The following is a 26,926-nucleotide window of genomic DNA, read 5'->3' on the forward strand; positions in this document are numbered from 1 at the left end:
AGTATTGACTGCATGCATTGGCAATGGAAGAACTGTCCGTTTGCGTGGCAGGGAATGTACAAGGGTCACAAAAAAGGCTGCACTGTGATACTTGAAGCAGTGGCTACCCATGATCTTTGGATTTGGCACTCTTTCTTTGGTATGCCTGGATCCAACAATGACATCAACGTCCTAAACTGCTCCCCGGTCTTTTCCAAGCTTGTTGAGGGTCATGCTCCTCCGGTGGACTATGTGATCAATGGTCGGCACTACAACAAAGGATACTACCTTGCAGACGGTATCTATCCAAAGTGGGCAACATTTGTGAAGACTATCTCCAACCCTGGCACCCCCAAACTTTGCGAGTTTGTCAAGAAACAAGAAGCTTGCCGAAAAGACGTCGAGCGAGCATTTGGTGTCCTCCAGTGATTTCTTTGTCGTCCGGTTCCCCGCTATGACTTGGTCCAAAGATCAGATGTGGGAGGTGATGAACTGCTGTGTGTGCCTACACAATATGATTATTGAAGATGAGCGAAAGCATCCGGTTCCTCTGGCTGAGCAAGAAGCACCATATGAGAGAGAGGGTCCTCTTGCACAGCCTAATCACCAGGTGCCTCCATCATGGGCCGCCTTCTTTGCTATGCGCCAGGAGATTCGAGACTCTACAATGCATCACCGCCGCAAGATGATCTGGTGGAGCACATATGGAGGCTCCGAGGCAACGCCAACGCCGACGCCAACTAGTCTGTCTTAATTTGTTTGAAAAATTGTGAAATTGTGTGCTTCATTTGTTTCAGCACTTGTTAAACATTGTACTGATTATCGCCGAATTTGTTTCAGCAATTTTCGTACTCTTGTTTGCCGAACTTGTTAAATTTTATGTTGAATTTGTTTGAAATATGTTAAATGGTCGAGGTTGGGGGTTTCCTGCCGGGGGGACGGCTGGAACTTCGGCGCTCCCCACGCCAAATCTTCATCCAATCCGGACGAAAATTTTGCTGGATTTGGGCGTGGAGAGCGCCAACGAGTGGGGATGCTCTAAACAGTTCAAAGGACGACTCCCGTCCGTGCTTGAGCGTTCGTTTTGTGCAGCTTTTGCACACCTTCTAGAGACCACTGCCTCTCTTTTGTTTTTTAAAGAATTATCTCGTTATGGGGTCCAAGGCTCACAATTTTGTTTTTACCAAAGTTCATATTTTCATGCCGCACCAAGTAAAACAACTCTCTTTGTATACGAGTCAGCTAATAAAGATTGTGTTGCTCATTTTTTTCTAAATTTTAACGAATCAAGTTTAGTTATGTGTTTATAGTCACATTAGCAATATTATCCTCTTGATCTCTGTATAATGCTATACACATAATACCATGGCGTCCAAGACGTCTAGACAGAAATCATGCACAAATAGCTAAATAAGATTATTGCATAGAGAAAACACTCCTCACATGACGCGATCGTGAACTACTCTAACAACCCACCACTTAATAATCCAGCTAGCTGATATAAACACACAGTAAAACAACCTTCGAAGCATTGAAAATATATATTAGAAAAAAGGTTGTTACCCTAGAGTTTTTTTTTTGCGGGCGTTGTTACCCTAGAGCTCAGTGGCGGACCTTAGTTGGGACAAAACTGGGCCATGGCCCGTCCAGGCCAGAGAGATTTAAGCAAAATACCAGTAAAATTTGGCCCAAAAACGTCACATTTTACTTTGATTCAGTGTACTCGACTGCCCAGGTTTTTGGACCTAGATCCACCGCTGCTAGAGCTCACCTCAATTAGAGGACAAAGGCATAAGGCACTTCAAGAGAGTGCATTCAGTAAGCGCACTTGTACAACCATTTCATCAATGATCACCCCGAACACGACATAAAAGATGATCAAGATGGATTCATGAAACGCGGGAGGTAAAGGAGGAGACACCATGTTGAGGTATATTGTGGAATGCTACGCCCCAACCACCAAAATGAGGCAAACAAGAAAGCCCCTCCGCCATCGCTAGGCAGCAATGAACCAATAATGCCGTGATCTAACAACAAAAGCGACATGCAAAAGCGAACACTGCAATATGCTTCATAATTTGGATGTGCACAATAGTGTTGTTATGCACTTGTGCTTGTTAATATTAGGATATCGATGCATGCTATATTTGTCTTGGTACTTGGACATAAAAAACCTTCTACCTTCAGGCTACAAGCTAGGGCCAATACCCCATTCATCAAACAATTATCTTCCTCTCCTTGTTGTGTAGTGGTTTCCTGTTACCCACTAGAGCCCAGGATGCTCCTTTGCGAGTTACGCCGCGAGTCCCACCAGCGAAGGAGGCGACCTTATGCCCTCCCACAAGAGTGACACAACCTTATCCTCCCCAGCCCGTCTTCCCTGCACCTCTTCCCTGATCTCCTCTCCCATGCCACGCTACCCCACCTCGCTGGAGCCGGCGGAGAAGCTGACGATGAGTCTAGAGAGAGCCAACGCCAAGCTCTACGTATGGATTTCGTCGACACCAGCAAGGAAAGGGGAGGAGAGGGCTTCGAGGGATGGTTGAGGCTGCGCGGGAGCGACACCGATCACGAGTGGCGGTTCCAGGTGCTTTGTTCGACGTCGGTTCGTGTGGGGTAGTGCCGAATGTAAGGAAGAAAGGGTTTAGGGCTAGGGTTTAGTTTTGTCATTTTGCTGTCTCAAAGTGACCCCACATTTCGTCTGGCCGACAATAAGCAACTACAGTCTACCATCCCTTCATCCCAAACCACTCGCACTTGCATGTTCCATTCTACTCAATGGCGTGTAGATTGCTCGATTTCTCCTCTCTCCATCACCACTTCTACCATTCTCCACAACAGATTTGCAATTGCATTTCTTCCCTAACTAGCAAACACTGACCATCTTCTTCACCATGTTCTCACCATATGCTTGTTTTTTTTTTTACATTTCCCTTTATTGGCTTAAAAAAACATCTTAAAGTGATAAGCTTTCTTCCTAGTGGCAAGTGTGGGGTGCCAAATCTCCCTAGAAAATTATCCTGTTTGGAAGTATTTATGACGACAACAAACAGTCAAACGTTTCCGTTTTAGCTGAAAACTGACGAAGTGGAGAAGAAGAAGAAGCCAGGAGTGTTTTCCTTGCGCCACGTTTCGCACCTTCTTCCCCGAGCCCCAGCCGCGTCAAACAAAATAACCTCGTGCGCTGCGAGCTCTGTCTCTCTCCCTTCCCCACCTGGCCTCCTCCTCCCTCTTCCTCTCCCCTCTCCGCTCGCCAATTCCCTCGCCATCTACCCCCCACCCACGCGCCCGCCGGAACCCGCCGCCCTCGACGGCGAATCCGCGGCGCCCGCCCCGCGAATCCGGGCCGCCCAGATCCGCGCCCCCGCGGCGCCCCCGGATGTCATGAGCCGCCCCCATTTGCCCGCAAACCCGCGCGCAAATGGCCTCTTCGACGGCGCGGGCCGCCGCCTCTGCGAGATCGAGGAGGCGGCGGCCGCCGTAGCCGCCGCCGAGCAGTCCTGGTCGGGGTCGCCGTCGCAGTCGCAGTCCACCTCCCCGTCCTCCGCCTCGTCGCTGCCCATGTCCTCCTGCGGCCAGTACATGCTGCACCGGGTCGGCAAGTTCGACACCCTCGCCGGCGTTGCCATCAAGTATGGCGTCGAGGTAATGTGACGGACGGGACTCATCTTCTCTCCAGGGCCTACTGTTTTTATAAGTACTCCGTATTACATTTGGAATATCAGAGAGGATATAAAATAACAACAGTCTTTAACTTCTAGCTGTTCTAGGTAGCCTCCCTGCTGTATATTTATCGGCGGTAATACGTTTTGAATGACTTGTTCATGCTGATATGCAGGTAGCCGACATCAAGAGGCTGAATAGCCTCTCCACTGACCTCCAGATGTTCGGGCACAAGACGCTGCGGATTCCGCTCCCTGGAAGGCATCCTCCTTCTCCTTTCCAGCACAACGGTTCATACGACGGCGATGACAGGTACTACATAGAATGCTAACTTTACATTTGCATTTCAACATTTTTTTTTCTTCTTCCGGAAAAGCGCTAGCATTCTACTTGCTTAAACCATGCCACTAGTGAGTTGACATTTTTTAGTGCTATTTAAAATGTGTTCATCTTGGTGTTGTTTGCATTTTTTTTCTGTGAATGTAGTGTTGTGCATATTGATTACGTCCTTACGAGTTTGTTCAGATGTGTGGAAGTATCAAATGGGTAATACCACATTGGGTTTGATTTCAGCTCTAGTCAAGGTAGTTGGATTGGCTATGAACTACTGTGATCATTTGAAATTGTAGCGCTATAAGTTGGAATGGAAGTCTTACACAAAGTTATCTTATTATAGCTCATATTGCTGCGTTTATTACTTTTTAGCTGGACCACGCATCTTTTATGAAACCAATTCTTCCTAAGGCTTTTCCTTCACAAAAAACACAACTTTATATTTTGTATATTTAATTCCTATTTCCGTAAGGCGTATCTTGTTATGGGAGGAGTTGGAGTACAAAATTTGTCGCTAGCCAATTGCTCTCTACGATGTGCAGGTAATCAGTTTGCTGGTTACATAACTTGGCAATTTTGAATTCTCACTGCACAAAGGGAAAATTGCATGTATATTTTGGCAGTTGTTGCTCATTTTGTCATGTCCTATAGTTCATCAAGTGACCATATTGAACATAAGCTAAGCTAACACACGAATAGCCTTGAAGATGGGGAAATGAAAAAAAAAAACGCATTTTGATGAACCTGTGAACATGTCTCACTCCTTCGATCATCTTGTGCTTTACTGGCCATATTTTTCTCCTTATTAAGGTGTGTAGACACTTTCTAAAATAAATTCAACACAATGGCACTCAACTTACTATGAGCAGGAAGTGCTTTTGGTAAATTCGACTACACTAGAGTTTCGTCCATGGTCTCTTATAGATTCTAATATCCTGTTCTAGTTGGCATTGCAAACAACTCTTGTTTTGCCTTTTGCATGCTAGTACACCACTTAACGAACTACTTGCTATGGTTTCTCTTCGTACCATTAGACTTTTTTGATGTCCGTACTTTATGTGCTACCAGGTATAACAATATAATATTATTTCAGGGAATATACTCCACGGCGCCTTCATGAAGATCTACTGGATTCAGTTTTGAGAACACCAAGACACAAAGTTTCACCAGCCATGAGCCTTTTGCAGGGGTACTATGGTCTCACTCCACCTCCAAAGAGGGATCCAACACACGAAGGAACTGAGATGTCGATATATGGAAAAGGCAAATCAGTTTCCTTGGTTGACGAGCCGTGGTCTGCAGAGACACCAAATCCTAACAAGTTCCTCTTCGAGCATAGGAATGCCAGAAGCCCAACAATAGGTTCTGTTGTGAATGGCGAGTCCGAGGAGAATGGAGACAGCGAAAGGCCAGTAAGGCGGAACCAGAAAGCTGACGGTGAGTTGTTACTTAGGGAGGAAAATGGCAGCGCTTTATTGTCAAGGGCTGGGAAAGGGCTCGCGTTGAGGCCAAAGGCAGGCAGTCGAGCAGACATGAACAAGAGCCATCAGAATCTTATTGCTATGATGGAGCCTTCATTCGACGACGGGCTTCAAACGGTGAAGAAATCGTCGAGCACTCCCGAGTTCCAAGAGCCAGAGAGCAAGAACAGCAGCTCCTCCATATGGTCAGCGAGCAAGTGGAGCCTAAAACCAGACGGTTTCACCCTCCCTCTTTTTGACAGCATCCCGAAGCCAATCTCTGCTTGGAAAAACAAGGCGGCCCGAGATTAGCAGTCTTGTCCATCTCTTGGCTGCCCACCTGATTCTTCCCCTGATCTCTGGCAACGGGCATGTATGCCCATGAGGAGCTTGAGCTCAGGTAGGCGCCGGCCCTCCCAGCTACGGAAGTAGGGCAGGACCTTGATTGGTTCCTCCTGGGTAGCCACGACACAGAAGATCAGGGCACCCAGTCTTCCACGATGCAGAGACGATGTTGAGGTCAGCGTCCGATTTGCATGGTTTCTCATGCTGTATATTGGAGGTGCTGCAACTACACCGGGTAGAGGCCTTACCAATTCTTCACATAAATTATAGATGGGTATTCGCGGGTATTCTTTTGTACACATTGGAGATAAATGTAGGATGAATAGGCAGACTGCTATATGTTGTATGTGTGGTTCCATACAGTAATATAGAAAGATTGGTTCTACTTGGTTGGGTTGTGTGTTGTTCCGTCTGTGTTGGCTGCTCAATCATGATAAAGTAAAACGCAGCCATTTCAGCACTGTTGTGAGTTTGCAATCGTGCTGGTTTGAATTTCCCCAGGATTTTGATGAATTTCTCAGAAATTAATAAACAATCTCATGTGAACATTCCAGTGTTGAAACTTTTTTCAAGAGCATGCAAGTGACTGTGTGTCTTTGCATTAGTAAGATTGGAAAAGAGAGTTTATGTATAAGACATGTCACATGCTCAAACTCAAAGTGCATTTGTCCGAACTGATGAATTTCTTATCCCATTGGCATGATGCCGTGGAGCAAGACGGACCCACTCGCAGGCGAAGAAGCACTTGCAATCACATGTGAGATTCCTGCAAAAATCAGTGCATCTAAGTACAAAGCATCTATGTTCAAACTCAAAATGCATCTCCAAAGATTGGAAAAAAAGAGAGAGTAAAGTTTCAGACATTCATCCGATTGGCATGATGGGCAGGGGCGGAGCCAGGATTTGAGTATAGGGGGGGCGAAATGCCGATGAATGCAAGTAAAATATAGTATATCAATATGTCGAGTCCAATGTAGAAAATCATTTCAATTAGCAATATTATTAAGTGAGTAATGATTTAAATATTAACACAGAAAATTGATAAAACGTGCTAAAATTTTGCTAGAACCATCCGTGCAAAGTCCGAACAGCTCACCAAAGATCTGATATGAAAACTCAATACCAGGTCAGATTGGAGAGTGAAGCTATATACAAGCCCTGGCTATATATGTAGGCGTGAAAATGCAATCTATATTTCTATTATTTCTTCGTTTGTGACAGAAAATCTAAACTGAAGAAAACTAGCAGCGCATAGTGTACCTTGAATCCTCGATAAATATTTCGGTGGTGAATTAACTTGACTGCGCCGCAGACATCCGGCAAGCACGATGGTCCACAATCAGCGGCGGCGGCCATACTTGCTACTGATTGGCTGCTTGTACATGCCGGCCAAGGTCAGCGGTCTAAAAGGGGATGAGCGAGCGGCGGCAATCAGCCAAGCGCTCTATCGATCGATCTGCAAGCGGGGGCAGCGAGCGGCGCCAAGTACCTGGCATCGGCGAGATCGATCGGTTGCCGGTTGGCCTTCGATCTGATTCAGAGGTGGGTGCAGACGGCGTGAACCAGACCAAGGCAGGACAATCGATGGCCTAAACATGGGCAGTTAGGCTTTTGTTGTTGCGTATTGGGCTTTCGTGAGTAAATAAGATGGATCGTGCTCGTTCGTTTGCTACCAGCGTTGGGCCTAAGACTAGCTAAAACGTGATTAGGGATGCCATTAGTACGTACATGCAAGTATAGGTATACTATTACGTGAAGGTTTTTGTTGGGGGGGACGAACCATTGGGGGGGGTCTAGCCCCTGCTCGCCCCCCCCTGCCTCCGCCCCTGATGGGCTCAAGAATCTACGAGCACATGCTTTCTGACAAGATGACCCCACCGGTCAGCCGCCCAGATGAATCGTCCGGAACCTCCAGCACACAACAGTTTTTTTTTTTTTGCCTCCTTCCTCCCCCAAAGAGAAGAGAAAACCTCCTCCCGCCAGCGCCAACGAACGCGGCGCAACCCACAACCACAGTACGTTCTTCCTCACGCACTTGGCCTTCTCCCATCCGCCGATTTATATGCTTAGCTGGGCTACAGACTACAGACATGCGCTTCCCCACCCCCACCTCGCCCACTCGCCGCACCCAACCCCACCGCGATGGCGGCCAACGGCGACGACCCCCTCCCCCCGCCGCCGCCTCGCCGCCCCCACAAGCAGCTCCACCCGAGGAGGTCGCCAGAGGACTCCCATTCCCTCCCTCCCCCACATCCCCGAATCCCCATTTCGCTATTCCGCGCTGCGGGTTTCTGGCGCCTGCGGATGGAGAGCGCGCTGATGGGTTCCGTGTACCGGTGCAGGTACCAGGTGGAGGTGTTCGAGGCCGCGCAGCGGGGGAACACAATCGCCGTGCTCGACACCGGCTCCGGGAAGACCATGGTCGCCGTCATGCTCGCGCGAGAGCACGTCCGCCGCGTGCGGGCCGGGGAGGCGCCCCGCCGCATCGTGCTGTTCCTCGCGCCCACCGTGCACCTCGTACACCAGGTGCGTCCCCCTGGAACTGGAAGCCACGGGGTTCCTGGACGGCATCATTTCGATGAAATTTTCCCTTCGCGCCTTCTGAGGTGGCTGCTTCTCTCTGTGTGTGTTTGCGCTCGCGCGCGCTGTAGCAATTCGAGGTGATTCGGGAGTACACGGACCTCGACGCCACCGAGTGCTACGGAGCGTCCGGGGTCGCCGAGTGGACCGCCGAGCAGTGGAAGGAGCAAGTCGGGAGCAAGGAGGTAACTGCTTTTCTTTTTATCGTCTGCGCCGCGCTTGAGACGATCAGTACGTGTTTGGCCGGCCGGGATGCATCGTGCCCACCATGTGCTTGTTGAAAAATCAATGACTTCTTCGCAACAAACGAACGCTGTAGAATGATGCCATTGTTTATTTGTTCATTAGTGTGAGGGCTGTCGACTAGAGCTATTTTCTGAAGGACCGTGCTTATGAAAAAGCTGGGTCAGGACTCAGGACACCTAGTTAACTTTCTCCTTTGAGTGGCTTTCTTCTTCAGTTTTGTGGATACCCTAGTTATTCCTATGATTTTTTACCTACGTGCTTAGCATATGCACCCCGTTGCTATCTGGTAACATGGATTTTCATTGAACAATGCATCTCTTTTGTGCCGTTCCAGATTGCTGTTATGACGCCACAGATACTCTTGGATGCTCTCAGGCATGCCTTTGTAACAATGAGCGCGGTGAGCTTGCTAATATTTGATGAATGCCATCGTGCCTGCGGAAACCACCCATATACACGAGTAATGAAGGTAATGGGCCTGTCAAGATATTTTTCTTCTTTTGACAACATTCGGTACATAAGTTTTGGCTTGATTTTCATGCAGCCTTTTGAGAGTTTGCTTACGAGAGCAGTATTTCTTAGTAGCCTGACATGTTGAATTTGCTAATTCCTTGTATCTCTCTTGGGTTTGAAGGAATTTTACATTGGCTCTCAGTGGAGGCCTGCTGTATTCGGAATGACAGCATCTCCTGTTGCTACCAAAGGCAAGAATTCTACACATGACTGCTCCTTTCTTTCTACCCTCGCTGATTTATTTTGCGTCAGTAGTTTCAGCGAATGAAGATTATTTGGTTCTTCAGATCAGCCTGTTGTATGACCGTCATGTACCATGTGTGGTGCTCTTGTCTTCTGCATCACGACATCTTGCACTTCCACAAGTGTGATAATCACTCTTGTGCCAACAGTGCTCCACTTCCCTGCACTATAGATTGCAGTTAACAACCTGTGCATGATTGCTTTCTGTTTCGTACTGATGACTGGTAATACAACTTGTGCATTACATGTTCATGTGTTTGTTTTTGTTTTGACTTAAAGGAAAACTCTGCCTGCGACTCATCCTACTTGAAGGCACTTGCGACTTGGGACCAATTCGTGAAATAAAAATTATTTTCCTTCTATAGGATGATTGAGTAGATGCAGAATTTTATAGCGCTGTCACCATGCTCATTATCTTTTACATTATGACCTTTTATCTATTTCCGATAAAAAACCAGCGGAGGAGGGAACTTTTTTCTCAACAAAGATTCCATTCTTTTCAGGCACTTCCACAATACAAGATTGTGAAGCACACATTGCTCAACTTGAACTTACATTGGATGCCAAGGTTATCTCACCATCCAGTAATTCTTTCACTTTGAACTTTATTGAGCCTTTGGAAAACCCATTCGCAATGATAAATAGTATCCATATCTTACATGCCATTCCAGGTATACATCATACAAGATCGGAGTGAACTTGAGAGCTTTTCCCCTCCTGCAACAATTGTGAATAAATTCTATGATGCTTACTTGATTGATTTTGAAGATCTGAAATCAAAGCTACAGACATTGTATGAAGAGGTGATTTAACTTAACCATGTTTCGCCTCATTCATAAGAGATATCTATTATTTGGAGTAGCCACACCTAGAACACCTTGTCTTTTCCTCTTTGCATTATATTATTCTCTGAATGTATATTTATTAAAACTCTGCATTGTTGCACAGTTTGATGCTTTGTTGCTCAGTCTGGAAGAATCGTCGCCAAATAGGTTTGAAGACACCAACAACATATTAGAGACATCAAGAAAGACTTTGTCCAGATACCATGGGAAGATATTTTACAGCCTAAATTATCTAGGCCCAATCATAACCGCCGAGGTATTGTAATATTTAATCAGTAGTTAATGTACATCTAGCTCCACTAAATTTTCTCGTAAGAGTCATACAGCGTCATTGTGCTATTTCTGATCTATTTATTTTAGTTGTAGTCACAAAGTTCCAGTTTCCTGCTGAAGTTATTCAAACTTTTTTGCCCATGTGTAGACTATTATTGGCAAATTCCTAGCTGACAGACTGTCAAACTATTCCACAAGTTCAGGAATTGCTGATAACATATCTGAATTAGCAATGATGGGCTAACTTATATGGAGTAAATGGACTGTTGAAAATTACCAGCACTTTAATGCACTTTGGTGTATGTTCGAGAATTGCCAGATTTGTTGGTTCAAAATTATTTTATGTTGAATATCGAACATAACAAGTCTGTTGAGGTAGTTGCTGAACTATCTGAGCAACAACTTTTTTTTCTTCGAGAAAATGCAGAAGCTTAGCATTTTTGTTCATTGATACAAAGAGTTTGATACAAGCCTAGAGAGGCAACACCCAGGTACAACGCAGCACTCTACGCACTAGGCCGGGGAAGCAACACTGCTAGACCCGAAGCTCCAGCTGCCACCCACTACTTGGCTTCCACCTTTATCGTGTCACGAAAGCCAACAAGATCAAGCCATGCATCGTCGAAGATGACTGCGTTACGCCTCTTCCATAGCCACCAAGCTATGAGCATAGTCGCCGAGGAAGAGTTGACCTAAAAGAAAAGAATGTATGTCTTTTTTTCATAAAAAGATCTTCCTCTATAAGGAGGCTAAGAAGGTGTGGGTACTTTTTTGCCGGCATACATACTCCCAACTACTTTCTTTATCTCTAATACCGGTACTACGTCCTTGCCAAGAACTACCATAGACCGGTCTTTCTTTGAAATAGTCCTCTCACGCATATTCCTTTACTACCAAAGTAATGCACAGATGGCCGCGTTCCATCAATCCGTGAACTTGACCCCGAAACAGGGTGACCTGTTTCATGGTAGAGTTTGCTGGAAGAAATGTTAGAATTTGTCCTTTTTTTTTGTGCTCTACCATATAAGTTCCCGTTCTGTACTAAAAAGTTTGTGGTCCAACCATTTTTCCTTGCTTGTGAAAGTTATGCTACTTATTCATTATTTTTCCATACCATTTTTTTATTGTATCTGTTTGTCTTCGATATGAAAGAGTGTGTTATTCGTTTCTGGAAAAAAAAACTCAGTATTGCTCTGTTAATAGGTAGTGAAGATATATAATGAAAGCATCAAGACACTTGGTGATTCTGAAGATTGCCTCTACTCTAAAGCTAGCTTCAACCTACACGAGTCTTATTTTAAGGAAGCCTTATATTTGATAGAGGAAGTTCTGCCACAAGGTATGGCTCCAAATATACACCAGTTTCATGTGTTACATCTTATTGTTTTCACTCGCTACCAGCCTACTTATACAGGGAGGATCTGCAGTATCTTTCTGTTTATAATGGGTAGGTGATAAGATAACTTGAAATGCAAATTAAGACCACATTAAGGTCCCATGGTTCTTTAGATAAGTTTTCTTTATATTGACATTTCTGCATAATATATCTCGAAATAAAATCATGCTTCTACACAATCCTCCTGATTCACACACTGTAATACACTAATACTCTATAGAGGTGAGCTATGAGAAAGTATCTGCAGTGTGCATAATTTCTATAGCAGATAGCCAAAGAGACAGTTAAGTGGTGATCTTCGACCATTTTTAACAGCCGTGTGTGCTACATGTATACTGTTCATTATTTTTGGGTGGAATGTAGAAGCACTCCTCATGGTGTGAATCTGTATCCTTACAGGCTTAAATTATTAGTTTTCTTAATGCACCTACTGTTTATGTGCACACGTTTTGATTCGTGAGGCATTGTGTTGATGTCTCACTAGATTGCTAGCATCTTGAAAACTACAATTTCGTGCATTGATAGTTTCTAATTATAATTCTACTGATGTAATTGCATAATAGGTTATGAAGAACTAATGAAATCAGAATCTGGTTCTGCGCATTTAAGTAAAAGGGGATATATTTCTTCAAAAGTGGATGCACTAATCAACATTTTTAAATCATTTGGGTAAAGCCATATTCTGCTCAATATGCTTTGTTTTGCTCATTTTTGGTCTTCTGTTGGCAAACTTTTTCCTAATCCATGCATGTTTTATCCACAGGTCATCAAACGAGGTGATTTGCCTAATTTTTGTAGATAGAATTATGACAGCTAAAGCTGTTGAGAGGTTCATGAGAGGAATTGTTAATTTCTCTAGTTTTTCAATTTCTTACTTGACTGGAGGGAGTACGTCAAAAGATTCTCTGAGCCCAGCAGTGCAGAGATTTACTCTGGATTTGTTTCGAGCTGGAAAGGTATTCTACTTAAATTCTAACTGTCGATTTAAACAGGATTCCGAATGATATATTAATTCCAGGTCAATTTCTAGGTAAACCTGCTTTTCACTACAGATGTGACAGAAGAGGGTATTGATGTACCGAACTGTTCTTGTGTCATACGCTTCGACCTGCCCAGAACTGTTTGTAGCTACGTCCAATCTCGTGGTCGTGCCAGAAGGAGCAACTCAAATTATGTTCTTATGATTGAGAGGTACAGCCATTGTCGCACTTCTTAAGTTACATGTTGGTATAGCTTATTTAGCTTCATAGAAAGTTTATTTGGCCGCCATTTACTCTTCATTCCCGCATATTATCAACCAGAAGTGCGAGTTCCTAGTCAAGAAATTGCTAAATCCTGTCAGCTAAAAAAATGTTGCAACCATGTCTAAACATTTTTTTTCATAAGTTTATGACTAGCTTTTCACCTTTGGACCCTTCACATGGAATTTTCAGGGGAAATATGGAGCAGCAGGAACGCATATTCCGTATAATACAGACTGAGTACTATATTAAACATTTTGCTCTTTACAGAAGCCCCAATGTTTCATCCTCTAATTCTCCTATGCAAGAGAAGTACACATACCATGTTGATTCAACAGGAGCAACTATAACTGCAGAGTGTTGTGTCAATCTAATTCGTAAATACTGTGAGAAACTTCCTAAAGATAGGTACACATACTTATGCTCTACGATTTCTAGCTTTTGTTGTTCTTTTTGTCTGCTTGGAATTCCACATCATCTGTAATCATTTAATATGCTGGTGTGCTTAAGATTCCTGAACTGTCGTGGACCCGATTCCGTGGATAGCATGTGGGTGGGACAATTGGTTAATTCGAGTGTCAGGCATAGCTAAAAAAAACTATTCCTCTATGCACGCGCTTACTTTCTTTCGTTAGATAGAAGTGATTAATCACTTTAGCATTCTTCCGCAGATATTACATGCCAAAGCCTTCCTTTGAAGTGTCCGGCGAAGATGGATCATATCAATGTACCTTGACTCTACCTCCAAACGCGGCATTTCCAAGGATAGTTGGCCCCTTATGCAGTACATGTAATTTAGCCAAGCAGCTTGTATCCCTAGAGGCATGCAAGAAACTGCATCAGCTGGGAGAACTTAATGATCATCTTGTTGTACCCATAATTGAAGAACCTATGGATAATGATATTGCTTTGACCTATGGGAAATTCATTTCAGGACCAGGTATGTGTATAACAATATGTAATATTGCTTATGTTAAAAATTCTTTAGATAAGAAATTAAGAACATTTCTTGCTCTACTTCACCATTTTATTTGTAACTATTGATTTTATACACTTCAAAATAACAACGCATCAGAATAAGACTAGGCTTGCCAACTTTTCATACATGCTTGAACCGTGTGCAACAAATGCTGGTAGACTGTGTTTATTTCTTTTGCACAATAATTGCTATATGTTAACTCTGCGCATGTATGAGGTTGTGTTCTGGACATTTTTGTTGGTGGCTTGAAACAAATATGACTTCCAACTGTTGAGATCTGCTGACCTTACATAGTTACTTTACCATTTCATCTTAGTGGTGCGGTTACATTGATTGCATAGTGCTGTCTGTAAGTGAACTGTCAAAGTTTCAATAGAAATCACTTTTTGAGTGCTTCTCTCGTTGTAGATGGTTATTTTTTCATTGCTCTTTTATCATTTTGTCAGGAACAACTAAAAGAAAGGAGCTCCATGGAACAACAAATGTTCTTGCTCTGTCGGGATCGTGGGTTCATGAAAGTGAAAATGTCATGCTGAATACTTATAGATTTCATTTTGTTTGTGACCAAGAAGGTGAAAACTATGCTGGGTTTGTTTTGTTAATGGAGTCGGCACTTGATGATGATGTAGCTTCTTCAAAAATGGATCTCTTCCTGATCCCTAATAAAATGGTATATACCACGGTAACACCTTGTGGAAAAGTTCAACTGAACAGAAAGCAGGTTGGTCAAGAAATAATATCATACTGTTCTTCTGATTGATAAATTTATGTAAAATTTATATGGCCACGTCTTAATTTCGTTGTTTCTTCAGCTACGTGAAGGGAAGTTGTTCCAAGAATTCTTTTTCAATGGAATATTCGGCAGACTATTCCATGGTTCTCGGACAAGTGGAGTGCAAAGGGAATTTCTTTTCAGAAAAGGACATGAAATACAATGGAGCTCAGAGAGCATGTACTTGCTTTTACCTTTGAGGCATTCACCACCTATCCAACAAGATCTAAGCATACACTGGGAGGCAGTTGAATCCTGCACCCAGGCAGTGGAGCAGTTGAGAAATTTGTATATGGAAGATGGAAATCTTCACGCACATTTTATTCAAGACAGAAGTATCAAGGGAGAAGACATTATTCATCTGGCCAACAAATCTCTTCATTTTTCCACCATAAAAGATTCAGTTGTGCTATCGCTTCATACTGGGAGGATATACAATGTTCTTGACTTGATCTATGACAGAACTGCCGAGGACTCATTTGAGGAGATGTATAATGGGAAAGCTTCACCATTTTCTTCATTCGTGGAATACTACCATGAAAAGTAATTCCTCTATTATATTCTTAATTGAAATTAATATTTTTTTCTGATATGCTTTTTGAAGAACTTATCTGTTTATTACCTTTTGTAGGTACGGTATTATTATTCAACATCCAAATCAACCATTGTTGCTGCTAAAGCAAAGCCACAATCCACACAATCTTCTTTTTTCAAAATTAAAATACATAGGTACTAGCCATATATCTTACTCCTGTACCTTCTCCCTTTTTCTGCTACGATGAATTGAACGGTAGCTAATGGTTTGCTATTTTGTCTGCTTTTACATGAAATTCTACATGACCTGGGGCAGATGATTCTACGGGCGATCCTTTGCTCATGGAAAAAGAGCAAATACACGCCCGAGTCCCACCTGAACTATTAATCCACATTGACGTGACAATTGAAATTCTCAAATCGTTTTATTTACTGCCTTCTGTAATGCATCGACTTCAGTCTCTCATGCTAGCCAGCCAGCTTCGCAGAGATATTGGTTATACTCAACACATACCAACTCACCTGGTCTGTTTACTTTCATGAGTATAATTTTACTGCTATGGATAGTTAGAAGACCTAAATGACTTGATGTGTTTTAATGTCAGATTTTGGAAGCTATCACAACTTTAAGGTGCTGTGAGACATTTTCCCTGGAGCGTTTAGAACTATTGGGAGACTCGGTACTGAAGTATGTGATAGGATGTGACCTTTTTTTAAGGTATCCAATGAAACATGAAGGTCATCTTTCTGATATGAGATCCATGGCCGTCTGCAATGCTACACTTCATAAACATGGAATATGGCGATCCTTGCAGGTAGATGGTCTAACTTCAACACTATTGGAATGGTTTCAACTTCCTGAAGTTTATGATGGGTTTTGTTAGACAATTAATTTCTGTTTAGTTATAGTTCACGTTCACTGAGCAACTTAGCCAGTCTTATTTGAGCATGAGAGCCAACTTCAGATAGCAAGTTGTTTGCTTCTATCCGTTTTGAAATTTAGTTTTGTTGGAATACTTGAGAGTCTGATGTTTTCAAGCGATGCTTCTTCAATGTTATTTTTAATGAAAAACATGTTTTCCAGATATCCTACAAAAAGGGAGAACTTATATAGAAAAAAAAAGGGAGAACTTATATAGAAGCACAGTCAAGTTGCGTATAGGAGATAGAATAAAAACTAGATACCCAATATAATTTCATTTAACGAGCTACTGATTCCCAGAGATGCAAGGTTGAGAATACAATTCAGAGAATATGTGTATGTTTACTGGCTAATGGTTATTCTTGCTCTCCAGGGTTATGTACGGGATAGTGCATTTGACCCACGGCGCTGGGTTGCTCCTGGACAGATATCATTGCGCCCTTTTCCTTGTAACTGCGGGATTGAGACTGCATTTGTTCCAACTAATGGAAGATATATCACAAACGACCCATCTTTTGTCGTGGGAAAACCATGTGATAGAGCTCACAGATGGATGTGCTCGAAAACGATATCTGATTGTGTTGAAGCCCTTGTTGGAGCATATTATGTTGGTGGTGGCATTGTTGCTGCACTTTGGGTTATGAGGTGGTTTGGTATTGAAATCAAATGTGATAGAAAGTTGGTACAAGAAGTAAAGCTTAATGCATCTTATATATGCTACTTACCTAAAATAAGGGATATTGAGGAGTTGGAAGCAAAACTGAAGTACACCTTCTCTGTCAAAGGCCTTCTACTGGAAGCCATAACTCATCCATCTCTGCAGGAATCAGGGGTTGACTACTGTTACCAGGTCAGTGTAGCAGCGTATTTCTGTATTTCTTGGTCATCATTTCATTGCGCTTCAGTCAGAAATTGCTTTAAATTATTATCTATCCACGTCTTCTGTCCTTAACATGCTTTTTAACTCTGCTCTTTTATTTCAGCGTTTGGAATTTCTGGGTGATTCTGTTTTGGATCTACTAATTACACGGTATCTCTATGTTACCCACACTGATGTTGATCCTGGTGAATTAACTGACTTACGTTCCGCTTTGGTTAGTAATGAAAATTTTGCGCAAGTTGTTGTAAGAAACAATGTTCACAGCCATCTGAAGCATGGGTCTGGAATACTTTTAGAGCAAATTACAGAATATGTTAGGTCCAATTCAGAGTGCCAAGGGAAGGATAATGAATTCCTTCAACATGCTACATCTAAAGTACCTAAGGTTAGAAACACAGTTTCATACCTTAGCATCCGACGTTTCAATTTTTAGCTTTTATTTTTTTGCGATATTTCTTTGTGGAGCTTTCCACAGCCAATATTATACATCGAAGTTATCATGCTATTTTTTTTCTTTGTTTTACAGGTACTTGGAGACATTATGGAAAGCATTGCCGGTGCAATATTTGTAGACTCAGATTTTAATGTTGATTTGGTTTGGAAGATTGTTGAACCGTTGCTTTCTCCAATGATTACACCTGATAATCTTGCATTGCCACCTTATCGGGAGCTGCTAGAGTTATGTAGTCACCTTGGTTATTTCATAAATTCAAAATGCAGTAGTAAAGGAGAAGAGGTAATTATAGATATGTCAGTGCAATTACGAGATGAACTGCTGATAGCCCAAGGACATGACAGAAATAAGAAGAGTGCAAAGGCAAAAGCGGCAGCTCGTATTCTGGCAGATCTAAAGGTAGATTCCTTAATTATAAATAATAATATTTTCTTAATCTGTAGTTCATGGCAGCTGCCTCATGGTTTTGGTGGTTGTTTAGTTGATTGGGTAGCAGAACTATACCCTGAGTGCACATTTTCTGCCCTATTGCAATAGAACCATAAAGATATGTTGTGTATTGCACCCTAGTGTATTTAAAGGTCCGTGCTTTTAAAATAGATGATATGTTTATATCAGTTATCTGTGCTAGAAACTGATGTTCAAGTTTCAAGCAGAAACGGGGTCTTTCAATCAAACAATGTTTATCCAAGGCTAAGCAGCTGGACGTTATATATTCGAACCTGCAGTCTCACTTGACAAGTGTAAGCTTCTAAATAGTTTTCCAGCAAATGCTTTAACAAAGTGTTGTACTCTGTTATGGATAATGAGTATTATTACTTTTTTCTGTAGTTAGAATCACCACTTGATTATTCTGATATGAATGACTATTCTAGCCTGGGAGGTCTGTCCTCACTGAAAGAAGCAGGTATGTAATATTCCCATTTTACTTGTCCTTTGGGATATTTGTGTTGATGTTGGTTTACAGCCTGTCAAATATGACATGCTATTTTGTATGTCTTCAGTTGTTCTTACGCTCAAAATGGATAAAGGTGGACCAAGAAGTGCTCTTTTTAAGCTATGCAAGAGGTTGCAGTGGCCAATGCCAGAATTCGAATTTGTGGAACAACGGTTTAGGTATGTCCTGGAATATAAAGATATATATCACCTCTAGAAATGAAGGAATATTTTATTTCACTAACATTAGCAATGCTAATATTTTCTATCTTCAACAAAATAAGCTGTGAATGTGCTAACTTTTCTGTATGGGTTGCTGCAACAGGACTCCTATTGTTCTGGACGGGGTAACCACAACGAACTTCAATAGCTTCGTTTCAACCATCACCTTGCATGTACCTGATGTAACAGCCATTACACTTGAAGGCGAGCGGCGTACTGACAAAAAGGCTTCTCAGGATTCAGCATCGTTGATAATGCTACACAAGCTTCAAGAGCTCAAGGTCTGTATATGTAAGACTTAGCAAAGCACCATGGATCCACTTGCCAGCTACTACTAATCAACCTGGGGATCTGGTCTCCACTCCCATAGTAAATTCTGTTAAAATTGTTTATGAAGAACTGGGTGGTAGTGCTATTTAACCTTGCATTGCGGTAGAAAGTATTGTGTGGCCACTTGAATTCGCTAGTTTCCATAGTGTTGTGTTTGGAGGGATTGGAAGCTACATTTTCTGTCTTCTAAAATTATATTATATGATTTAACTTACTGAACAAAGAACATTTTGCGAGAGTTGATATTGGTTTGTCTTTTCTATTTTGGACAAAGATATTGGTTTGGTTTGAACCATATTTGGTGAATTATTTACCTTACCCATAAGGTACTGCAGCACCGAAGTAGAGTTTCAAGTTCAAAATTCTCCTAGGTTCCTAAAGGAATTGAGTGCCATCTTGTGAGCTCCTTAATTAGCAGTATACATGATAGAACGTATCATGTGTATCTAATAGAACGACATAACGTTGGCTCCTGAAATTTCTCTACACTCCACAAATTTCCCATCAAAACGCAATTATAACGTTGACAGTGGAAAAACAAAAGAAACATGTCAGCCATTTCCCCAAAGCCAAAACCACTCCAAAACCCAGCAATTTACAGCACCACACCAGCTGCTGATTACTGCAACTAGTGAACTAGTATATACAAAAGCGTGAGGACGGTCTCTTGCTGCCGGCTGTGTCCAACAACCCATACATGGCTATCTTCTTCTTGTGCTCGTCTGCGCACAAGTAGTCCAGCGCCACCCGGTGACCAAGCCTCCGGCTGCTACCGCCACCGGGAGTGCCGCCCTTGGTTTCGGTCCGCGCCACCTCGAACCACCACCGCGCACCGTACATGCACGAGCACAAGAAGAACATCGCGGTGATGCGGCCTAGGAACACGATCACGCCCAGTGTCGTCGCCGCCGTCCACATGCCGCCGGGGCAAGGCCCCACGCCGCCACGGTTGAGCTGGAGCGAGTGGAACCTAGACGATGGGGCTCGCCAAATGCCGTCGGCCGACCTCGGGAACCGCTGGCTGGTCGTTACCACCTGCGAAGGCGCCGTCTCTTCAGCGCAGCTTGTGGTAGGTGCGGCGTCATCATCGACCGTTTGCCGTGGCTTGCTCCGGTTTCGCTTCTTGGCGCCACCGAAGCTGCTGACCTGTAGATGCAGAACATTGGCAATGGGCAACGATTAGGACTGTAGTTAGCATAACTAGCGTAACAAAGTAAATTCTCATTAACGAGGGTGCATTAGAGGGTGAACCCGGGCCAATTCATTCAGCTCTCCAAAACTTAAAAGCTGAAATTTCCCGGCAATATTTCTACAAGGAACAACATTGCTCTCGCCACTAGGTCGCCCAGAATTTTCTTTAAATGCTATTTCTAAGTGTTCTTTTTTAAGAAATGCGGTAGTGGAGGCCCCTTCAGCGATTTTGTTTGGATGGAAGGGTTTTCTCTAGACTTATGTAGGATTTAATCAATATGACTTAAAATATTTTTTTTATCAAAGGAATAAGAATACCAAAATTCCTATGAATATATAAGCCTTCTAGTAAGAGAGTAAACTTTCTGAAAATATTGACACGCAACGAGCTATTATCCTTGCTCAAGTATAACCCCTTCCCCCTAAACTAAAACTCATCAAGGGCTAAGATCGTTTAGTACCACTTTATAAGCTTAATTATGAAGGGTACGGAACGATCTAAGCTTTTGATGAGTTTGAGTTTGGGGGGAGAGAGTTGTACCGGAGCAAACAAATTTCGCAAATTTTTGTGTTTTAGTTTCCTTGCCAAGTGGCGGATCCAAGTGTGCACTTTGGGTTGCACATGATAGCTGGGTAAAAGAAAAATCCTTTGTAAAGTAGCAAATTTTCACCATTTGTGCTGCCCCTAAAACATTTTTTTGGCAGTTGGGGCACTATCGTGCACTCCGATCATGAGTTCTCTAGCTCCGCCTATGTTGCAACATTGAGCAATTCACGAGTCACAGCATCTAAATATATCCCGCGTTTTTTGTCGGTTTTTTGCATTTTTATAAGAGATAAACACAAGAAATGGTTTTCCGGCTGATGTGGTATGGGTTTTTCCCTGACTTGCCACCATATGTCTCTCCATGTCAGCTTTGTTTTCCTTTTCCGAGGAATTGTGTAGGATTTAGATCCTATGGGAAATTTGTCTATACAAATTGTTTGATTCATAGGAACACACCTAAAAATCTATTAAAAAGGACAAATTTTAGCAGAGGGAGCTGCTACAGTTGTATCGGGGGGGGGGGGGGGGGGGGGCTTGCTTTAGGAAAAAGCCGTATTAGTAGCTTATATGGCATGAGTATCCTATAGGAATCTTGTAGTGTAAATTCTATAAGAAAAAAATATTAGGCCATACCTCATGAAAAAAATTCTTTGCTACAATGAAACACGCTTCGAACTCCTTTGATTCATAGGATAGGAAAATCATAGGATTAGTATGTCATGCCTAGTTTAATCCTATAGGAAGATGAGTTCTCTTTGATTGTACCAAAGGAATTTTTTCATGAGGTATTTCCTCATGTTCTTTTCCTATAAGATTTTACAAGATTCCTATAGGATATTTCCTATAAGATATATTCCTATGAATTAAACAGGGAAAAATCCTATAGGATATAAATCCTACACAATTCATATGAATCAAATTGTGAGAAAAACATGATTAGTACTTATCTCTTCCCAAAATATATAAGATTGCTTTTTGTATGTTTTTCCCATAGTTTTTCCCCATTTTGGAGAACACACGTTGCGCATGTTTCATTAGAAAAACACACGTGAGGCGCGCGCGTTAAAAGTCATTAGTCCACAACCTCACAACAGTGACACGGCGGCCCAGACCCAAAACCCCTCTCTCTTCTTCCACGGAATTGCCGGCGTTGGTAGGTCAAGCACGCAGCCTCTGCCCCACCTCCATCCCCATCTCCACCACCATCCCGTTAAACTAACTACGAAAGCACATGTTAATTAATTAACCAACCGTGCGAAAGCAATTGCACCAGCAATGACGCGCCATTATCGAAGCCAAGCTAGCTCGCTGATAATTCAGACATGAAATTAGTGGCCAAATTTAATCCAGTTCACGGCAGAGGACTGTCACACTAGCTCAAGATCATGCATGGCCATGGCGATCAATCGATGCCTATATATGTGAGTGTGAGTGTGGCTTACGCAGCGTACCTTCGCTAAGAAGCTGCTCCCCGACGAGACGGACGCGAGCTCCTTCTTGGCCTGCAGCGACCGGAGAAGCAGAAGCAGCAGCTTCCTCCTGCTCTTCCCCTTGTTCTTGCCGGCCGCCTCCGAATTCGTGCCGCCGCGTCTCTTCCGGAGCCACGGCCACGAGAACCAGGACTCGCTGAGCTTGAGCCTGAGCCTGAGCCTGCAACGCCGACGCCTCCGGCGCTCTGTCTGCGCCGGTACCCTGGAGCCCCAGAAGCAGAACGGCAGACACGACGAGCATCCATCAGTGCTCCGGCCGTCGTGGCTGCCACTGCCACTGCCAGCGATCATGGCGACTGCGGCAGAACAGCTCTCGTCGATCGGCACCTATATATTGACGATCGATTCAATCGGCAGCGCTAGGCCTGCGGCCGGCGCCGCGGCAGCATGCGGCCCCACCGCCCAAGGCCGGGAACGAGAAGCAGTCTGGGACTCTGAGCTCGATTCTTGGAGGCGGCGGGCCAGTCTGATCAAGAGAAGGTTTTATGCGATGCAGTTAACCGTAGCGATATTCCGAAGAGGAAGACGCGGCCTCGATCTCGCTCTAGGCGCGCACCACGATTGCAGCTCACGGAAACAGCCCTGGCACGTAGAGCTAGCTCGCTCGCTAGCTAGCCACCAGTTGTCAGTTTGCAAAAAGCTAAGAGGGAGGGAATTAAAATCCCAAGTCATGGTCGTCTAATACGGGGGAAGAAAAGAAGTGGGGGCGACGACTTAGCTAGCTGCTATAATCCTCTCCATAAAACCGCCTGGTTTCTATCAGCAAGCTTGCAACTAAAATGTTAAGAATAGAATGGCGGGATGCAATTGTTTAAACTTTAGGAACTAGCACGGCCGCCCTTCAAATGTGATGCGAGGCCACCATTCCAGTGGGCAAAAATCTAAATATTCAAACCAGACTTCACATGTACTTCCTCCCTCCATAAATACATGTATTTCTAACTTTTATACGAAGTAAAAAAAAATCAAATTTGACCATCCTAGCGATACTAATTTAATGTCACAAGTGCGGCTACATTTCTATAAAGTTGGCCAAATCTTAATAAATTTGACTCAACACAAGAACTAGAAATACACATATTCGCGGGCAGAGAGAGTATTTGTTGTTTAGAGTTCACTGATGTTTAGAGTTCATTGACGAATATGTGTCGTATGAGATAGATGTAAGTGCAACTATGATGATCTTTAGTTGTGATTCATCTAGTTATCTTTACCAAGATCTACCAGTAATGAGTTGTTTACGTACACTTATGAAGATCTAACTGTTTAGGTAAATTGTAAATATGTAATGGATGTGATATGTTCGCATGAGCTTATGTTAAATAAAAAACCTGGGAACGATTAGGCAGGTGTAAGTATAACATGCTATAATTTGTTTCGGTAAAAATGTGAAGATATAATGGATATGATGATCTGTCTAGGTAAATTATAAATCAAACTCACGCTATGTGTTTATGTATGTTATGTAGATATAATGGATCCGACCTATTTAGTCACACATATTTATATTTAACACTTGCAGTCTACTAATATTTGTAAGTTGGCCCACCCGGTCGAATACGGAGGGACTAAAACTTAAACACTTAGTAAATTTGTTAGTCACTTAATTGCCTTGTTATTAATCAAGCCAACTCCATTAGGGGGGACATGGTGTTTTGGCTCATAGGTCTAGATGCAACTATTATAACAAATGTATTTTAAATTTCGTTCAAAGTGTTTAAAAATTTCAAAATAAAATCCTGAGTGTGCATCCTCACATTCTATGTTAGCTCAGAAAACTTTGGCAAGAAAAAAAATTGTGTGCACTGTGTAAAAAAGACAAAAAAATGTCTTGTTAAAAGCTATTTTGGAGCGCTGGAAATTGTTTTTTACATAGGGCACTAAAAATAATATTTTTCCGTGAAACTTCGTGCGCGAACATAGAATGTCTTGGTGTACACCCTGATATATTTTTCAGAATTTTTAGAAATTTTAAAATATGTTTTTGAATAGTGGGCACATCTACACCTATGAGCCAAAGTAGATTTCCGCATTAGGGGCCCTAAATAAATCTTTCTTTGCTTAGGATGTCACAATTATGTAATAAAAGAAATGACACATTGTGACTTTTGAATTATATTGCATCATGGAATTATCTTTTTTTAAATAAGGTACGGGCATGTACAATAGTGGAGAAGGCACAATTTATTCACTCATCCGCATCATCTAGACCAAGACAACAAATATAAGTCCATTGATGCATTATCGTTTATCATATGTAGCAATTAATGAGTAACGATTATGTTTTAGTGAAAAAATTGTGTTACCAAGCCAAGCTATATGGTACAATGAAGAAAGTAAACTTGTCTTAATTTCTAAGAGACCATCTTGTAGCTAAGGGAAGATTATATTGTTTTTCTTCATTTCGCTCTTTCGGATCAAGCAAAAATCCGTGCAATTTTTTAGAGAAGAACACCGCTAATGGTTGGCTCGTATCAAGATTTATAGGTAAACTGGGTGGCAATGTAGTTAAGGAGGAAAGAGATCAACGTTCTATCTCATGAGCTAATGTATGGCTCATGCAAAAGCCCCTCCGGGCACGAATAGAAAAGGAGAAAACAAAAGTGATCCTCCAGGCGGCTAGGGTTTCCACCCCCTCCATCGGCGTCAGTACCGTTTCGCCCACCTCCGATGGCCCCTTGGGCCTTTGAGGTAGGGCGAACCCTGGCCTCTTGCCGACGAGATGGTTCTCAGCTCTTGTTTTAGGTTGTCTTATTCGGGATGGTGAGGTAGCGGCGTGGGCGCGTGGAGTCATATGTCCATCGGATCTCCAAGTATCTGGTCGGTTGATTTCGTCTTTGCTTGTGTGGTTTCATGCCATTCTATTTCGATATATGGTTATCATCATTGGCGATGGTTGATGCTCTGGTTCTTTGGGGCTTAGCACCACGACTTCTTGTCTGTTTACTATAAAAATCTCTACTACGACAAGTTTTTCCCGGCGAGGACGTCAGCGTGCCTTCGGCTCGCACCAGTGTTTTTAGTTATCGCTAGGTGGTCCAGTGATCTATTTTTATTTGTATTATTTCTAGGACTATTCATAGTTTGCAATGTTGTTGATGATTATTAGTAGACCAGTGGATTCTTTGCAACAAAACATATGGATCATGCCAATGGCGGACAGCGGGAAAAAATAGAGGGTGGGCACACCTAAAATGGTGACATGTTTTCTAAAAAAAAACCTGACTAGGCTAAATTCTATACAACAAATTAAGGGTAGAAGTAAAGAATTCTCAAATTCGGCGTGGGATACGGCCCACCCAACCCACATTTTGCGCCCGCCCCCGCTCATGCACGTGGGTATAGACAAAAGAAAAGTTACCATCGCAATCCCGTGCAAACATGGTCCCTGAATTGAACATAAGTCCTCAACCCAGCTTTATATATAAAGCCCCAAACGGTTAAGAGATACACGCAGTGCCGATCCCTGAATGAATTAAATACAATCTCACCTCTACTAAATTCTACCACCATCTAGGATAGTGTGTGTGAATCATCCATGTTCACTCTAAGAAGAACATCTTATTCTTTTTTCTGCGGGAAAGATCTGAATCTATTCCATGAGTTCACTAAAAGTACAAAGCATCCCATACGTAACGATAATGCCATCGATGTCCTTGGACCACAAAACGACCACTAGTGCCGCCAAAGCGAGCCACTGACGCACCGCTGTTGCCGCTCCCTTACCCGAGCTAGCATGCCATTGTTGATGACAATCAGGAAGTCTTCGTGCACGTGCCCCTAAGGACTAGCTCCCTAGAGTCAAAGTCGTCGCCATTGAACCCTTGAATTGATCCGAAGCTTGTAACACCAGACCTGTCACACACATAGACTGGAATAGATTCAGCACTCCATGAAAGTAGCGACCAGATGAATCCCCACCCTCCCCAACGCCACCGGCGAGATCGTCACCGACGAGGTAGAAGAGGAGGTGGGTATACCTTATTCTTGTCTCACAAAACGTCATCATAGCCACTAGAACGACGTTGTCAGTTGAACAAACTCTAAATTTAGGGCCCTTCTACAACATCGAGCGTAGGTCCGAGGTACCCACCTCCTCCGGCCGCTAGAGTGGCACGTGAGCGCCAATGAATAAGGAAGCCGTTCAGTAACGTTTCATTGGCATCTTCCGACCAGGCCCAACACGCTATTCCGCATGCGCGCTCTCTGCTACCACATTATTATTTTAACTCGAACTTGCAAAACTTAGAGTAGATAAAATTCTACTCTAAGTGATTATGCGATTATGGATTATAAGATCACACAACCACGATTCGTTTGCCACCGCAACTTTATAAATAATATTATGTTATTAGGTCATACCATTACACATGCAATCCTATTTGCTATATGGATCGTCTTGTACTCATGTCATGTTAGTCGATCAAGGATTCTTTAGAGAAGGCCAAACATATTCCCTAAGTTTGCATCCTAAACCCTCATATATACGGAGGCTCTCGACTTTAGGGAGCTGTTTTATTATTGGCAGTCCAACTATCACTGGTAGAAAAAC

General features: G+C 42.9%; 3 protein-coding genes across 3 annotated transcripts; 2 read left to right on the top strand and 1 right to left on the bottom strand.

Moving 5' to 3' along the window:
- The first annotated feature begins 3,141 nt into the window (after positions 1-3,141).
- Positions 3,142-6,165, top strand: LOC127301138 (uncharacterized). Its single transcript, XM_051331365.2, has 3 exons — positions 3,142-3,624; positions 3,818-3,954; positions 5,069-6,165. Exons 1-3 carry the CDS (start codon positions 3,364-3,366, stop codon positions 5,745-5,747), a joined length of 1,077 nt encoding a protein of 358 aa, XP_051187325.1. The 5' UTR covers positions 3,142-3,363; the 3' UTR covers positions 5,748-6,165.
- Positions 6,166-7,933: 1,768 nt separating this feature from the next.
- On the top strand, positions 7,934-19,389 carry LOC127301150 (endoribonuclease Dicer homolog 3b). The gene is made up of 26 exons (XM_071818288.1): positions 7,934-7,996; positions 8,123-8,306; positions 8,432-8,545; positions 8,941-9,075; positions 9,241-9,310; positions 9,866-9,930; positions 10,034-10,165; positions 10,311-10,463; positions 11,684-11,819; positions 12,440-12,545; positions 12,640-12,832; positions 12,907-13,067; positions 13,310-13,525; positions 13,789-14,057; positions 14,543-14,817; positions 14,909-15,411; positions 15,500-15,597; positions 15,719-15,927; positions 16,008-16,217; positions 16,698-17,174; positions 17,308-17,589; positions 17,731-18,057; positions 18,315-18,401; positions 18,490-18,565; positions 18,663-18,774; positions 18,920-19,389. The coding sequence occupies exons 2-26, from the start codon at positions 8,199-8,201 to the stop codon at positions 19,116-19,118; spliced, it is 4,713 nt and encodes a 1,570-aa protein (XP_071674389.1). The 5' UTR covers positions 7,934-7,996; positions 8,123-8,198; the 3' UTR covers positions 19,119-19,389.
- A 133-nt stretch (positions 19,390-19,522) lies between these two features.
- Positions 19,523-23,007, bottom strand: LOC127292573 (uncharacterized). Its single transcript, XM_051322019.2, has 2 exons — positions 22,336-23,007; positions 19,523-20,292 (listed from the first exon to the last, which is right to left on the bottom strand). Exons 1-2 carry the CDS (start codon positions 22,663-22,665, stop codon positions 19,783-19,785), a joined length of 840 nt encoding a protein of 279 aa, XP_051177979.1. The 5' UTR covers positions 22,666-23,007; the 3' UTR covers positions 19,523-19,782.
- Between the last annotated feature and the right edge of the window lie 3,919 nt (positions 23,008-26,926).

This window comes from Lolium perenne, chromosome 1 (assembly GCF_019359855.2).
Source record: "Lolium perenne isolate Kyuss_39 chromosome 1, Kyuss_2.0, whole genome shotgun sequence".
In the NCBI taxonomy this organism is placed as follows: domain Eukaryota; kingdom Viridiplantae; phylum Streptophyta; class Magnoliopsida; order Poales; family Poaceae; genus Lolium; species Lolium perenne.